This window comes from Coenobita brevimanus, chromosome 70 (genome assembly GCF_032717465.1).
Source record: "Coenobita brevimanus isolate Jiangsu-jjx chromosome 70, ASM3271746v2, whole genome shotgun sequence".
Classification (NCBI taxonomy): domain Eukaryota; kingdom Metazoa; phylum Arthropoda; class Malacostraca; order Decapoda; family Coenobitidae; genus Coenobita; species Coenobita brevimanus.
Genome location: NC_137023.1, coordinates 56,464,410 through 56,482,403, shown reverse-complemented (window position 1 = coordinate 56,482,403; position 17,994 = coordinate 56,464,410). Strand labels below are relative to the sequence as shown.

At 38.8% G+C, this 17,994-nt stretch overlaps 1 protein-coding gene across 1 annotated transcript; it reads right to left on the bottom strand.

The window, feature by feature from the left end:
• Positions 1-607: 607 nt before the first annotated feature.
• LOC145406453 (F-box only protein 31-B-like) lies at positions 608-13,837 on the bottom strand. Its single transcript, XM_080277609.1, has 8 exons — positions 13,815-13,837; positions 9,468-9,502; positions 5,765-5,841; positions 5,131-5,247; positions 3,461-3,591; positions 2,327-2,516; positions 1,624-1,847; positions 608-927 (listed from the first exon to the last, which is right to left on the bottom strand). The coding sequence occupies exons 1-8, from the start codon at positions 13,835-13,837 to the stop codon at positions 738-740; spliced, it is 987 nt and encodes a 328-aa protein (XP_080133735.1). The 3' UTR covers positions 608-737.
• Positions 13,838-17,994: the final 4,157 nt, after the last annotated feature.

Sequence of the window (17,994 nt, the reverse complement as noted above, 5' to 3'; positions counted from 1 at the left end):
AAGTCTGAGTTTATGATTAATGAACAAAGAATTAATAGCCTTTCATATCAAACAACCCACTGTTCTCCACCAATACTCTGTTATGCAGAGGATTTACTGTACAGTACAAGTTGGTGTTAGCAAGAATGAATAGCCTTTCATGTTAACAACCCACTGTTCTCCCCCAATACTTTGTTACGCAGGGGATTTACTGTACAGTATAGGCTGGTTATAGCAAAAATTGTAAGTCAAAATAAATTCTGACCAAGTTTTTCCAACAATATTGAATATGGAGAGGGTTACCAAAATAGGATATCAACTGATCATGTGGTCACATTTCATCATATCATGCCATGTTTACTCTGCCATTAAATCAATTTACATTAAGCTAATGTCCACTGAAGTGTTTTAATTTGCCATAAAAGACTACATTTCATCTAGGAAGCTGACTCACTGTGTGTGTTTACATCAAGGAGAAGTCAATATCAAGCCAATATCACTCAAAATACCTTGGGAGCAACAGCGACTGATCTAGACTAAGATTCAATCATACTGACTTGGGTATCAACACAATGGTTAATAAATGATACCAAAGTTGGTCAAAAATATCTTTACTTTTAATGTCATAATACCCTGCATCTCATCAATGTGCATAAGGAGTAAATTTAAGGCTCGGGAGGATAATACAGTTCTTCAAAAAAATGAACTTGCAACTCAAATACTACCACTAATGTCCACTGCTGAACACAGTATTATAGTTACAGAGCACTAGTTCCAATTTTAAGTGTATTGGAGGTGAATTTTTTCTTTATTCGAGAATAAAGGCGAAATAGTGACATCTCCAACCATAAAACACCAAGCAGATCATTATTAAAGATGACAACTTGAACTGGAGTGAAACTGGGATTCTGATACCATTCGGATGCTACCTGCCCAAAGCCATGGTATCTGAAATGGGAAATGTTAACATACTGTTATTTATCATATTCTGTATAATATTAAGAATATCACAGTTAATATTACTTGAATTATACTTTTGTCAACTTGTGACCTGTCATAGATCCTGTTCATATTTTCAGTATCTATCTGTCTATATATGAAGTAATTCCTCATGTAACATGCTTTTATATAACAGATTGTTCACTGCATTCATGAATTCATAATTTGAGTGGTTTTCCCAGTACCAAAGACATGCAGATACTGTGAACAAACTGTACAGCAAGTGCTGAAAGGCCTCTTTATTTGTCACCTTTCTGTTGCTACTTTTTTGTATTAGGTCCACAGCAGCTTACAGAAATACTGTTTATTAAAGTTCCCTTGCTACTTAAGAAGTTGGTTTGCCAGTTCCCCAAATATAAAGCACCAACTGACAAGTTATGATATTTTGGAAGACATTAAAGATATAGAATTGTATGGTATTAAGGCTGTTATGAAAGTCTGAGGTGCTGGAAAGGGATGTCTTCACACAGTGGGACTGGTATAAATGAGTGGCTCTGCTGCCCAGTTATGCAGACACCGATCAATTCCCTATCTATCCCTTGAAAAGAGGATGATGGACTACAAGGGAATGGCAGATTTGGCCTGCAGATAACAGGATCATGTTCAGCTGAGCCTGGGGCCATAACAACAACTAGAAAAACTGACCTGGCTGTGCAACGAGCGGGGAAAGGTGTAGTGGGCTCGAAGCACTCGGCTGGCACATAGAAGGGCTGCTCAAGGATCTTATGGACTCCAGCATCTGTCCGGGCTGGCTCCATGTTTTTCAGGGTTTCTAAACACTTCTGGTCTGCTTTAGATGGTGCCACAGGATATTTCAATTGTATCTTGACTGTCACTTTATTAGCATACACATTAACATCACCAGTAACCTAAAAAATATATACTGTAATTAGTCATTTCTTAAAGGTGTTTAATTTTAAGCTATCATTAGACTGCCAAAAATTAACTCCTTTTCTTTACTGAAAGTTGTTCTTAACTCACTATAAAGTTGCTTTAAAGTAAGACACATGTGTCTTTTTATGTATTTGTAACTCAATAGTTCTCATAAAGCTGCTTCACTGAAAGTAACATTCTGCCTCTCCCAGCCCTCTCTATGCCACAGGAGATAGGAAGTTGCTCTCAACAAGGATTGTGAAGTGTGATTACAACAAGCATATACAGTACTAACACAAGGAAAAGAGAGATGGGGTCCTATCACTTGTTCCTGTGTAACAACATGCATATAATACTGTCCTCCAATCCAATTACCATTTTGAAATAACTGCCTATAGAAAATCTTGTGGTGGGAAAAGAGGTCTGGGTAATGATATTGATAAAATCCTAATATTACTTTTATAATAAAACTCACCTTATATCCACACATTTCATTTTCATCCTTGTATTTGAAAAGTATAATCTCATGACCATGCGACCCATAATATCCCTGAAAGAGGCCTGGTGTTATGATCTGCTTGGGAACAGACCCATCTTTATTGAGTAATGACTTTGGGATACTGCTGGCTGTAGGGATGAATAATGGTTTGTGTTCCAATCCTCTCCTGCCAAAGATAAAGATGGGTAAATCTCATAACTTAATAGTAAAAGAAATACTGTATATGACCAAACAGCATCTGTTTAGCTTGAACTAATATCCAAACCTATCAGTGCCCTTAATGTCCGACTCACTAACCTAACTTATTAACCTCACTGCCTATTCACCTGACTGAACTTTTTTAAAACTGCTAATATAACTCTTCTAGCTTGATGTAACACTACCATACCCCAGAGATTATTGGGTTTTATGAAGAATTAACAAATGATGAGCTACAGTGTGTTGTAGGAGGAGATAAGTTACAATGTACATCTTACAATGCCTGGCTGAAATTTATATTTAGTTGTGAATTGTGCACAATAACAGTGCTGAGTGTTTTATTATATAAGTATCCTTAAGATCAGTTGTCATTATTTCTACGATACCTACCGCACATACTACCACACTACATACATACTGTTGTTGTGGTCCAAGGCCATCTGGCTGTTAACATATTTACAAATGTGAAACTTAAAATTTTGTGAATAAACTTCTACATGAGTTCCATAGCTATGTGGTATGGCAAACACCCATCCAGTAATAATATTCTGTCCAAATTCAACTCTGTTTTTTGTTATGGTTTGACTTGCTGCAATTACCTTTTCTTCAAGCAATTTTTTTTATTGTCTCTTCCTTTACAGCCATACATATTTTTTTAATTGGGGGGAATAGTATGTAACCTGTTTTGTAAATACTGCATACTTATTTCAGCAACTTGTACAGGAATGGCATGATGGCCTCATAAAATGATTATTCACTGACTCCAGGTGCCAGAGCTCCTGTGGCAACAAGTACATGCACTCCTCCATGCTCATTTAAATTCTTTTATTAAAATACTGCACAGAATCAAAAACTATGATACACATAAATGTAAGAATCCAAGCATAATGCTGACAAAAATGGTGCACTCACCCCATAACCTCATTTAAGAAAATAAGACGAAGCCTTTTGAGGTTCGGATTCAAATGAATGAGATCCAGGTCTGAGCTGTCATTAGTGTGCTTCAAAGAGTAGAAGCAGAGCTGGGTCACAATTCCCTGCCACTGAAAAGGAGTAAAACATAAATCAGACACCTGGTATGGCTAAATAAAATACTGCACTTTACTCATCTGCATCATTTAATTCTGTGACTCATATAGGCAGCTATCTGACTGCACAAATAATTCACTTCAGCCCAGTGACATATATCTACAGTAATTATATACTGCTGGCTGTAGGGATGAATAATGGTTTGTGTTCCAATCCTCTCCTGCCAAAGATAAAGATGGGTAAATCTCATAACTTAATAGTAAAAGAAATACTGTATATGACCAAACAGCATCTGTTTAGCTTGAACTAATATCCAAACCTATCAGTGCCCTTAATGTCAGACTCACTAACCTAACTTACTAACCTCACTGCCTATTCACCTGACTGAACTTTTTTTAAACTGCTAATATAACTCTTCTAGCTTGATTTAACACTACCAGTTGAATTTACTAATATCTGAAACCCTCCTGATAGTGATGGGGCTAATAAATGCTGTGTTTAAACTCTCCACTTCAAAAATTATTCCTTAAGCTGATTAGATCTGCCTGGGTATAGCAAGCATATAGCAAGATATACATCATAGGAACAGTAGCAGTGGTAGCAGCAGAGTAAGCCCAGTCCATCTGACCAAGCAGACCCATCAAACGTAGGCAAGCAAACACCCCTGGAGGGCCATCCCATACAGTGAACTGATATTTCCATGCCATGGACAACTCACCACAGCATGACATGAGGAAGAGCATGGAGAGTTGGTTCCTGGATGAATGCCAAATTTGTGTCTGTCCACCTATTTAACAGGGGCACCATAATAGGCACCAAACTGTTATTTGGTTATATGGCTACCACTCACAGCGGTAAATGGTTTCCTGGGTTACAGGAAACCATTAGGCTTGTCACTCAGTGTAGAGTCACCTTGGGAAGAAGTAAGTAGCATTACATCATGTGAGTGGATGATGGTCACCACCACCTACAGCTCTGTCATAGGAATGAAGCATTAGAGAGCTAGTCTCCTGAGGCTTGAAATACAAATCCACTCCTTCAATCTAACTAAGCGCGTTATAACTTTGCTGAGGATATAAATAAACACACTATGAGATGGATAATTACAGAAAAATCAAAGGCAATATGAAGCTACACTGGCCCAGTTACCAGAATACTTGTTCTGAGATACATGAGCCTTGAGTCCAGTGTTCAAATCTAGGCCGAGGAAAAAATTTAATGTGGTATGCTAGCTGCCTTCCCTTTCATATACCTGCACCTTGACAGTTCTATCAATAGCATATACAGACTCTAACACATGAAAAACACAGCCACTGCAACACTTCAACTTTTACATGTATTACTCTTCCTAAAGACATCTTTCCCTCATTTATAATCTGTCAGCCAAAGGAATTCGGACTATCACTCTCACACTGATCAAGATGAACAGTAAAATAACAGCTGTAAACTCAGTTCTTCTCTCATCAAACTTATCAATGGTGAGGGAGTAGGGGTGAGCAATAAGATGAATAGTTAAACAATAGCACTTAAATCAATACTTCTTACTCACTAACCTTATCAAAGGTGAGGGAGCAGGGGTGAGCATTGGGTCCAGGGAAACACTCGGGTAAGAGAAATCTGTCCCCAGGCACAGAAAAGAACACACATTCAGTCAGTGGAGCAGACACATCCTGCATTGATGATGGCTCCCATGAAACTCCCTCTATTTTTCCATCACAATACTGTAAAAAATATATATATATATATATATATATATATATATATATATATATATATATATATTTAACATCAATATACTACACTTTTAAACTACTACTGGTGCTGATATTAAAATCCCGGCTAAATCACACAAAAAGGAGGGTCAAAGACTATGGTACATACACCAGGCTGTTAAATATCCAGTTTTTACTTCAAAACAGTGTGTGCATACCACTAAGAATGGCAAAATCTCTAATCTCTCATTAACGACAACACTAAATGAAGAGAATTAAAGAAGGTCATATCCAATCATCATCATCATCATCCAGACCTCCTTTCCTACCCTAGGGTCTAAAAGTCTATCCTGAGGTGAATAAAACTGTGGAAATAAAAAGACAAAAAATGAAAATGTCACTGGATTGAAAGGGTACACTATGAACACGAAATACCTCTGTACACTGCAAACCTACTGTATTTACTCAAGCTCACCCTTATTTCCAGCAATCCTCCAAGTCGTCCAATTTGAGACTGGTACAGACCCAACATAAGGCCATACTCGTGCAGCACTGTAACAAATATATATGTTACTACAGTATACATGAAGTTGTTCAGCAAAACAATGCCAGAAAAATAAGTCACATACACTGAATTAATAATAGTAAATATCAATAACTACAATAAACAATTAAGAGTAATTATTGCTGCTGCTCCAATAAAGCCTCTAAACCCTTTCAAAAGCAAAGGTCTGTAACACTACTGTAATGAGGCTTGGGACTCAGGAAGGCCCTGAACTGTTTTTCATTTGCATTACACTATATTTTCAGTTAACATTACAAAGCATGGATGGTGCAGTTCAGCAATGCTCATTACTCAACTTGTATAATATCATTTATAAGGCTCCAACATGTTTACATGTGTCAGCCTTGGTCAACTAATGGCAGCTCATTACATTGTTCAATCTCTGACAGTCTCCCTATTCAGTCCCATATCCCTGAAGCTGCATTCTATGACATCATCTTATGTCTTTTTGGGTCTGCCTCTCACAGCCCTACCCCCAACGTTCATGCTCCTCACCTTCCGCACCCAACTGTCATCCTCCGTCCTCTCAACATGCCCAGACCATCTCAATCTACCTCCCTTCATTGTAATATCAATACATTCAAGTCCCATCCTTCCTCTCAACTCTTCATGCACAATCCTACCCTGCCCCCAGGGCCTCGCATGCAAGGACGCACTACACATCCATCTAATTATTGTCATCTTTATACAATTAAGCCTCATGCTCATTATTAAAATACTTCAGGTAATATGTAATACTGATCTGATCAGAAATCATTATAGGATGGGTACTCTTCTTCTACAATTCACTTTTCAATTACACATGTTGAAGATTATACTTACAATTTGTGTACAGTTTCCGATATGACTTTATGTCTCCAGTGTTAAGAAGCGAAAGATCAAATTCTGAAATCAGTATATACAGTATTAGTACTGCTCTCAAATAATTTTTAATATTAAAAGCAGACTGTACATGAAAGTATCCTCAACCTGAAAAGACTAGTACCAGTAGTTGTAGTAGCTGAAAACCCAGGCTCATCTTGATGCGCACCAAGTGCATTCTGGGCTGATGTCCCTTTCTTGCAATCCATGATTCTTATTTTGGGGGACAGGGAGAAAGCTATGGGACGTTTGTATAACACGGCAGCAGAGTTACTTGCTTCTATTGGTGACACCACATGAATGTGTCCCTCACCAGCACTGGCTGAGCAGGTAGAAAATTGATTTGACCCTTTCAGACTGAGAATGTGGTCAGGATAAGTTAAAAAGGATAGCTGTACTATGGCCATGCCAAAAGTATGAAGATTACAACAAAAAGAAGTGAGGAAAATGCTGTAAGACTGCCTCAGTGACTTTTAACATTTCAAATTCTATTAAGAACGATACATACAACAACAGACAAGCTCTTCTTTAATACTGTATTATAACTACAAAGAAGTAGACTACAGCTACTGTACTTTGCATCATGGATTTTCTGAAAACAGGTACTCTAAAATTCATATCAATCACATCAGGGCTGCAGTATGCTAAATGAACTAAATTATTATTTACTATGCAGAAATTATGCCAGTACGGTACCTATCCAATACAGTAATTTGTCATGATGACAACATGAATTATATCTTACCTCTGTGAGATAAATTCTTCCAGATGAAATCATTACAAGTTAAGCGATGAAAAAGGCTGCAAGTTGAACTAAGAGCAGCAAGCTCTCTGGCTCCACAATACTGCAGTATACAGAGCAACACATCATCTGGCAGCTGATCAAGCCTCATGTTCACCAATGTTATAAACCACCCTGAGGACTTTTAAATGCATCAATACCTGCAAAGAATGAAGTTATTATGAAAATGAGTAATGTCCAAGCACAGTTTTTGGTCTGGAATACAGGACCTCATCATCATCATCATTATCATCATCATCATCATCAACCAAAATCCCATCTAAGAGATGGGACAAGGTATGTTCAAAAACAAAGAAAAAAGAACCACAAAAGAAGGAAACATATAAAACAACATGCTCAGCAAAACAAGCCATACAATCATTCACCATCATCTAAGTCTTGAAAATCTTGGTTCCATATAACAAACAAAAATCATCCTTATACAGTATATTACTGCACATGAGCTGGATGGTGATGAAATGGGATTCTGAGTGCATTCAAGTACGGCACTTAAGAAGCGTAATGAGTGATAATGAAGTTCATAAGATTATGAGCTTGAATAGGGTACTATAGCGAAGAAAGGATTGATGGTTCAATGAAAACAGTGATAAGGAATAGAGAAGTGACCATGGAAGAAAAGACACTACATGAGAGTACTATGATCCCCGACTTGGATCCTGCCGGAAGGACACAAGTCAAGTGTGAGAGCGATGGACCTGAGTTATCTGAGAGGAGCACGTGAAGCTACATGGAAAGACAGACCAACAAATGAATAAGGAGCATGGTGGTATTGATGACGATGTGTTTGACAGCATTCAGAAAAATACCCAGAAATTTATCTGGCCATGTGGAAAGGATGGAGAATGAGATACTGACTAGAAGTGTATGTGCATGGGGTGGAAGGGGAGAGGGGGGAGTGGCCAAGAATGAGAAGGAGGGATGCAGTGGAGAAATAAATGAGGGAGGGTGGTGTAATCTGGATGGTGGGTAGTCAAATGTGACATGGAGCCGGTTTGTTTCTAGCCACCTCTTACAGGATTAAGGTGTCTAGCTGTATACAGACAGATAAACTTTCCTTATTTATGTCTTTACATACACCCATGGAATGAAATAATTCCAAGAGCCACAAAGTTAAAAATGGGATGCAGCTCTGCACATACATATCTCATCCTTCCAATGTGATCCAAGGTCAATTTCTTACCTTCCTCAGTTCCCATACCTCGTTTTTTCACACCCTCATTTTACTATACCCCACCCTCTTGGCCTTCCATGCAAACTCAGTCACATAAATTCCCCATGATCATAAAATTTTCTTTATGTGACCATACCATACAAGCCTTTTCTTCTACTCTTATCAGCAAGGATGGGTTTCTTCACTTCCGGAATTTTAAATATCTCTACAGTTCTTATCCTACGCACTCTATGCAACCCACATATAAGCCTATTCCTTAACATCAAAATACAGGCAACCCTCCTTATTAAGTAAATGATGCATTCCAAAATAACAGATCTTTCTCCACACACTTGTACTGTACCGTAAAAAAAACTTGCAACAGTACTGTGACTTGTACAGAAAATAGGAAGAACTTGCAATTTACCTTAAGATACCATGAGAACTTTAACCTCTTCACTGTGGTGATGCAATTTGTTCTATTCGTGGTATTGCCAGACAACTTTTATTCAGCAACTGTGTTCATCTTTAACAGGCTACTGACGGAGCTATATCTAACCATTCCTGTTCAAAAAGACTCCCCTGAAAGATATAAAATTGTCTGGAAGTAGCAAGAATAAAATAAAACTGGTGTCATCATACTGAAAGGTTTAATAAGCACTTCATGTAATTTACTGTGGACTCATAAGAAAAACACTTTTAAAGGCTATTTATGGGAGGACTTACTGGAAACTGCGGTATTCACTGCTCTAACTCTTGAGTTTTCGAACACCCATAAGTCACTGTCAGCACTAACATACCTGTATCTTCACGTGATCCTCTCGCAGCCTCCAATCTGAAATACAAATAACACAATTATCAAAGTAATATACTTAAGAAGCTATGGTATGCATTATTTGGTCATCCACTCACTTGATGTAATGCTGCCTACTTCTTCCTTCACCTTTATCATTCTTTTTCTGTGTCTGCCCTCCTCTCCTATATCTCCCATCTTTCCTATCACTTCTATTGCTCTTCTTTCCTTTTCACTTGGCTTTACATTGAGTGACAAGCCAAATGGTTTCCTGTAAGCCAGGAAACCATTTATAACACTGGGTGGCAACCACATAACCAACCCACACATTCGCTACGTATTAACAAGTAGGTTTGTGGAGGGTCAGTGCCCTTCCCTGTAAAACCACAAGCTCAAGAGGTATTTATTTCCTTTACTGCTGTTCCTTTAGTGGGCAATCTTACCATACCCAGTGCATTTGTGCTATCATATAGTGTATGCCTCTATATGTTTTTTGTGTGTGCAAATGAATATTACCGAATCTTGCTCAACATACGGTACTGAAAGGGGGATTTTGTTTCCCAACTTCCCAACTGGATGCTGGGTTAGGTTAGGATAGGTTGGGTTGGGTTAGATTAGGTTAGGTATGGGCAGATTAAATTATTTGGTACAGTTAAGCTAGGTTAGGTTAGTTTTAGTTAAACACTTAGATAAGGCCAGTCCCTTCCACAATTACTAATATTTTCCATCAGAATATTCAATTCAAATATTATTTCTGACAAAAAATTCAAGCAGATTCATATCTGGGAAGTTAAAAAACATGGTTTAGTCAGCCTCATTTTCAAGAAAGCCATTATATGTGTAAATTAAAAATTCACCCAAGACCGTCAGTCATATTATAGTTATTATTCATTTACACAACAAATGAGGCCTCAACACACTCAAACGAACTAAAAAAAAAAACTATCAAATGGAAAATAAAAAAACACACCAAAAATAGGAAACGGCAATAAAGGAAATATTTACCACTCAAGACAAACGGTCACCCCTTACAGGATTATGGCGTCTGGCTATAGATGGATAGAATTAGTTATATAATCTCATCAATTCTACACACAAACCAATCCTTACAGAGCCAAACCTATGCTTGAAAGCAATATTCATGCCCTATCCTTGGTGTCATGTTTATTTCCACAGAAACTGGTTGTCACAGATGAATTACAAATGATCCGCACTGTTTTATTTCCTTCATCTTTTCAACATCTGTGAATGGGAGATCTAGATTTTGTCCTCTGCAATTACCATTCTCGGTCTTGTTCGTGGTGGTTTGTTATGAGCGTCGGCCAGCAGATCACCAGATTTACACTCTCGCGTCGCAGATGGAGTATATGTTCATACATAATAATTAACGGATTTTACTTTCTTAGGCAAGGGGTGCATCACAGGCCTGTTACCACTCGATCTCATGTGCTAGAACTGCCACTTATCCCTCTAAAAAAAGAAGTTTTCATATGCAATTCCCTCGGCTACCAATAACCACCCGATTAAATAATCTCTCGGTAGTTCTAAACACCACCCGGCAGAATAAACAAAGGGTGCGACGAATTACCCACTGACCTCAGTGACATCAAAAAGGATGATACATATATATATATATATATATATATATATATATATATATATATATAATATTCTACCTGTCTCACCATAAAATATCACTGTTCATAGAATTGCTGGGACTCATTCCATATAATTACCGCACTTTTTGACTACCTACATTCCCTAACCATTAAATATCCATTCAGAGAGAGAGAGAGAGAGATTGCTGGAGACTTCTCGAAATACTGTATAGCCTCCATTCATCCCCTTAGTACAAGAAGTTTTCCAAAATTTAAATATCCTAATACAGATGTAAGACTCATGAAATCAAAAGTATAATGAAACCCAAACACCTCCCTTGGACCTGCCTGTACTGAAAACATAGGGGAGGGCGGTGATGATTCGGCCACTTTTTCGAAAAAATCGTAATAAATAAAGTTTAAGAAATTCTTAAAATCTGCTTATTCCAAGAGGAAGCCACATCTTTTGGCTCTTTTGTGTGCTATTGTCAGTTCTTAAACTTACGACATTTCTTGGCAGTAATCCAAACTCTTAAGGTCTCCAAAATGGCCGAACCATCCCTCTTGGTGTGGATGATTCGGCCACTGGCGTTGGATGGTTCGGCCACCATGTGGGATGATTTGGCCACTTGTCTCTGGGGCTCAATTAAAGATTAGATACAGTAGAAAAATTAAGAATCTAATTTTCATCTGTGCTGACATGATTTATTGGATTTATTTTTACCTAAACAATCTCCTTTTAATGAAACAAGTAACAAACAATCTCCTTATAATGAAATTAAATGGCTCTACTCTTGCCTATCTCAGATAAAATAAAACTATAATTTTGTGAAAGAAAATATCCGAGTCAAATGAAAGCCACTTCTCTTACATGCTGTTTACTCTTAACGCATTTTAAATTCAGTGAAACAAAAATCCAAAGTTGTAATACCTTTGCCTTCGCTTAGTGCTTTGTGAAACTGGTTCAGGTAATATTCCAATTATAGCGTTTCTTGAAACAGAAGCTTCATCAATTTCTGAGGGAAAGTAGAGAGAGAGAGAGAGAGAGAATATGTAATTTTATAGAAAAAAGGTAAGGGGATGAGTCTGTTATGATGTGGCAGGGGTAAACCAGCTCTGCTGTTGGGCCCTGCTGCGGATGTTACTGAGTGCATTGCGCAGTTGACCCTTGTGCGGTGTGGTGCGGTGAGGACCAGTCCGTTCTCCCCTTTGGGGCAAAGATGCGAATGAGTGGTTGAATGGATGAGTAAATGGGGAGTGTGTCGTCCTGTCTCGGCTACCTCCCTTTCCTTGGGGGAAGCAGCCTAGGTATAAAGATAGATAGACAGAAAAAAATCATCAAATAAAGAAAATAAATCATTAGATAATTATGAGGGATGGTTCGGCCACCTGGCAACCCTGCCGAACCATCCCTCACTTCAAGTGGCCGAATCATCCCCCATGTATAAAGATGTACACATGGCGCCCCGAAACCCAGAGTTCATAAGCTGTTCGAGCGTTATCTACTCTCACGTCACCTATAGACAATAAATGATATTTGCACTATATATGGATAACAACCCTGAAGTATTAATGGAGCTACTGCTTACGTTGGATCACCGAAAAAGTACATAGGGGTCATGAAAAATCATAAAATCTAACCTGACGTTGCTGTTTCCCGGCCAACCAAAACAAAAACACATATACCATCTGTCAGCAAGATCACGCAACTTCATGTGAAATCTCAATGATCTAGGTCCCCTACATTATTCAGGAAGGCCAGTGGCCGAACCATCCTCCTGGCCGAACTATCATTGCGCTCCCCTAGCTATCTATCTACTGCAAGATGCCTTAATCCCATTAGGGGTGATCACAAACTACTCTCTCTATTGCCCTGTCCTCTGCTATTTGGCTGACCTTTCTCTAAAACACCCCACTAGCTCTATCTTTCCACCCCACCTCTCCACCTCATTCTTGGTCATCCCCTCCTCCTCTCCCCTTCCACCTGACTCTCACATGCTTTTCTAGCCAGTCTCTCATTCTCCATCCTTTCCAATTGGCCACACTAACTCAAAGTATTTCTCTTTACACTTTCAATCACAACACAAGATTATTTCAAATGAATTTCACAGCAGAAGGCATGATACCCTGTCCTACATTACCACCTGATTATGGCCTCTGTTTATTAGTACAGTATTAATGTTCAGGTACTTTGCTTCCATTCCATCCTTTTACCTCTTCTATTTCTCTCTAGCCCTCTGCATACTGTCAGGCTCAGCTGTCAAAGATAATTCATGAGCATATAAAAGCTCCCAAGTTAGTAACTAACTGACAATGACAGAAGTGCCAGGATAATAGCAAAGGATTCAACACAGAACTCTGATGCACCCCACTGACTAAATTCCTTGCTTCATCCTCCATTCACACTCACAGACAGTTGTCCCTTCATATAGCCTAGTAGTTTCACCACCAACTTGTTTTCCCACAGCCCATTTTTACTGTCACCCTAGGGACTGTATCAAATGCCTTCCCCAAATCTAAAAATACACTAGTACAGTACAGATTTTTTCTATCTCTTGCATTTGTCTTGTTAGTTATTTCCTTATATGTCCTAGTCTTGTAGGCCTCATGCTTAATCACTAGGTAACTCCCTAACTCTACCACTTCTTCTGTGTATTAAAACACTACTTTCTGTGCTGTTTCCACTTCATAGTTTCACCACAATCACATTATACCTAGGGGTTCCCTTGTCCAGCCAGACTACATCCATGACTTACTCTCCACCATACTCCTTAGCCATCTTCAATAACTCCGCCTAAGTTTAAATGGGTACCGTATAGTAAATTATGTAAGAAAGCAAAGGAAATGGAAGCTGATGACGCTAGGGAACTGATGGATGAAAATGGTGTCTTAGAATGCAGAGAAAAATACATGATGCAGTTTGGTATCCTTTCTAACATCACTCCTGTCATTAAAAGATAACCATTCACTAGCCAATGAGCATAATTTTTTTTTTTTTTTTTTTTTAATGCAAGCAAGAAGGAACCAAGGGCCAGAAGCATTCAGTCCTAATCACCTCTGTGATTTAATCCTTTCTTTTTTATATTAAGTCCTGAGATGTAACAACTAATTAATGTAAAGAATATTAAATTGTCATACAGTAGTGCGATGGTGATCTGCCAGCCAAGGTTATCCTTCTGCTGTCCACCATCCTCCTTCTGGGGATCAGGGAGGGAATTGTGGGACGCTTGTATAATCAGGAAGAACCATTTCGCGGTTATATCAGTGTTACCACATGAAGGCGTCCATCTCAAGCTTCAAAATCATAAATACAACCTGATATGGACTGAAGCTCACCTACCTAGAAGCCTAGAATCTGTATTTAAAAATAATCACACAAAAATGCAAAATAAAAAAACTTCAACATATTTCCCAGAACTCCTATAGCAGAAAGAAATGCTCACACCAGTTTTACATGCCAAAAAAAATGAAGAAATAAAGTAAATAACGGAGAAGACTCACCTGTTAAATCGCGACGATGTCGAAAGGAAGAAAACAAATGAGTACGAGGTTAATCAAATATTGTCATTTAGGTATAGCTTAATAATACAGATGTATTGCTCATTCAGAAAAAATCTGACATCTCTTCAGCTAATTTTTTATGGAATTTATAAATGATATATGCAAGGGTGGATTTACCCTAGGCGAGAAACGACTGCCGAGCGAGCATGCATGATTGTTCATGACCGAATTTGCTTCCGTAAGCATTCGTTTTTGTTCTGACAATTGCATGTGCTGGATAAGGGAATTTTCCCTCGAGTTAGACTCTTAGACATCATATAGCCCTGCTAGGGTTACAGGAGAGCGCTACCCCTCCCAGCAAAGGAGGCTACCCGGACACATTCGGTCATTCATATAAGTTTAAGGTTCGACTGTGCTCGCCAGATAGGCCGCCCAATACTATGTTCGCTGGTGTTCGTTCGCCAAGTGTATATCCAGTTTAACGGGTGACCTAAATATCTTTCAGCTACATTTGCCATCGCCCATGGTTAGTTATTTTACCATGCCATCGCCCATCCCCATCCCCAGCATGTAGGCTATTTTTACACCCGCGCTCGCTAGGTCAAACGTTGAACAAGCAGTATAAATCTAAGTAGTTTTCATTGAGTTTAGATTATACTTACGAGAATGGATAGAAGCATTACTTGAAATTACAGGGTAATAGCGCCGGAAGCATTGCAGCACTGAAGAGAGGGGCAATATATCCAGTGAAGGTTATAATTTTAGGAGAAACACTGTATAATGAGGTGGTTTGGCCATGTGGAGAGGATGGAGAGAGACTAATTAGGAAGTGTGTGAGGTGTAGAAGGGGAGACAGCGGGTGACCAAGGATGAGATGGAGGGTTGGAAAAGAGAGATATATGTTAGCGGCGGGGGTAACTGCGGGGGAAGGGCAGCGAAATGGCAGGGGACAGGGCGACATGGAGACTATTGTCTGTAGTCACCTCTTACGGGATTAAGGCGTCAGGATATAGATAGATAGATAAACAAATAAATAGATAAACAGATGGATGATTGACCACAAATAATGAAATGTCGGAAAGAAACTAAGAATCTCTGTGGAAACAAAAAAAAAGTGGGTATCCCTCTAGAACTCCACCATTCTCCCCTCTACTTTGTCTTATCCCTCTTCTCCCCTTCCCTCTCTTCCATCCCAAATCCCCATCACCTCCCATTCTCTATCCCCCTTCTACCTCCTGCCTCCACTAACTCCCTTTCCCTCTCCTTGCATCCCTCCACCACTTCTCTTAGTATCTCCCCTTTCATCACATCATCTTATTTTTACTCCCTCTCTCTCATTTTCCCCATCACCCCTTGCCTTTTTCCCCTTACCTTTCCTTCCCCTCTTTCTCCCCATCCCTCTCCTCAGATCCCCACCCCCTTCTTTCACTTCCCCCCCCTCTCCTCCCCAATCACCTCTCCTCCCTTTTCCCCTCCTCTATTACCTTTTACTTTTTTCTTCCTTTTCTCCTCTTTTATAATATTAGTAACATTTCAATATCAGTATAGTGTACCCCAGTAATGTTTAATACACACACACACACACACACACACACACACACACACACGTACATATAATTCCCAAATGATCCCCAATTCTTCAATTTAGCTGATGGCAGGTTAGAGGGTTTAACCAACTGGTAAACAAGAAGACTCAGTCCTGCATAATAATTAAGGCTCATTGAATTACTGGAGCACTGATTTAACACTGTTATGGAAGTTGCCTAGTTCCATCAGATGAAAACAAACCAACTGTAGTTTTATTATAGCTGCCTTCAGACAATTTTATTTATCTCAAGGTTAAAGGAACAGTGACCATTCTGGGGAAAATATATATATTTACAGCTGAGAGTGTAAGGTGGTGGTGTGAGAGTGAGAGAATGGATGTAAAGGTGTGTGTGTGTGTGTGTGTGTGTGTGTGTGTGTGTGTGTGTGTGTGTGTGTGTGTGTGTCTGGTGGTGTGAGGATGCATAGTTGTGTGTGTGGTGTGTATGTGTGTGGTGGTGTGAGTGGTGCATGGTGATGTGAGGGTGTGTGTGGTGGTGAGGGTGTGTGAGGTAGTGTGTGTGTGTGTAGTAGTTAGTGGGGTCGTGAAGGGATGTGAGTGGCAGTGTGAGGGTGTCTGAGGTAGTAAGGGGTAATGTGAAGGTGTCTGGGGTAGTATGTAGCAGCAAGAGTAAACTGTAAAGGAACCATGTGGATCCAAAGAGTTTGGAAAGACCTCTCAGTTTCAAAAGTCTTGCAGTGGCTACTCTATAAAAAGACTGCAGTTCAATATAGCAGTGTCTGGAATGAGTTCAGGACAACCGTGAGAGTCTGAGTCATATTCTAAGTAGCTTCATGGGCTTCATAACACCTCATCCTCCATGATTTATTCTCCACATTACATTTCAATATCCTTCGGAGTGTTTACTACTAATGCAAATTGTGTTTATATTAAAAGCATAAAAAATAACATTAATGTGAAAGACTGAAAAAAGAAAAAGTAAGGAAGAGATGCTATGGAACCTCCTGTGCTAACTGACCATCCGAAACTTATAAAATGAAGAATCCAGAATAAAGTACTTCTGGAAAAAAGTGCTGAAACATATTTACCAGTTACTGAACTTTATAAACTTTTATAAAGGCCAAAACAGTACAGTATGTATAGTTTTGCACAGATAACTTTGGAAGTTTCACTTGCACTGGACTGAGTTGTATTCCTGTGACTTAAAGAGATATCATACCACTCCTTCCTTAGCAATCTATTCTTCACTTCACACTTAAGAATCCACCTATATGCTACTGACATAAACTACTTCAATATTGCAATAAACAGCATACAAGAAGATATTAAAGTGCAATATTGGAAATTAACCACCAAGAATGAGGAGATACAAAGTCTCCCATGGCACCTACAAAATGGCCCTGGATCTGTTGTAAAAGAGTAAGTCTGGCAAGTTTACCCCATTCAGTCCAGGGGTCTTGCTTCAGATGAATAAAGTAATTTGGTATCATATAAATTAAAATATAAAATACATCGTTAGGCTGACAGGGTTATGGTGTTTGATAAAGAAAACATGTGATTTAGCAAAGTACAATGCAGTGAGGTTTTACTGTAATATGAATATTAATCAAAAGAATATACAATATACAGTTCAATATACAATACTTAAAGTAACATCAAGTACTGGAGAAATTACTCTGGTGAGTGATCCTAAAACCATCCCAGCATTAGAATGCTTGAATAATAACAAATACTAGAAATTGCTTAGAACACTTTCATCTTTACTAAGTAAAAAACAGGTATAAGAGTGATTTACCATCTCCAAAGTATTTACAAGTCTAGAACACCTGATTCTGGAAGCTGCATAAAATACAATGACAGGTACCAGTCAAGGGGGTCCCAGCACCACA

Excerpts from the sequence above, each read along its gene's own strand:
- LOC145406453 (XM_080277609.1), bottom strand. The coding sequence starts at position 13,837 with ATGGCTAAGGAGTATGGTGGAGA. Across the intron at positions 9,503-13,814 it reads GCTAAGGAGTATGGTGGAGA|ATTGGAGGCTGCGAGAGGAT; the intron begins GTAAGTCATGGA and ends TTTGTATTTCAG. Across the intron at positions 5,248-5,764 it reads GAGGATTGCTGGAAATAAGG|GATGTGTCTGCTCCACTGAC; the intron begins GTGAGCTTGAGT and ends TCATCAATGCAG.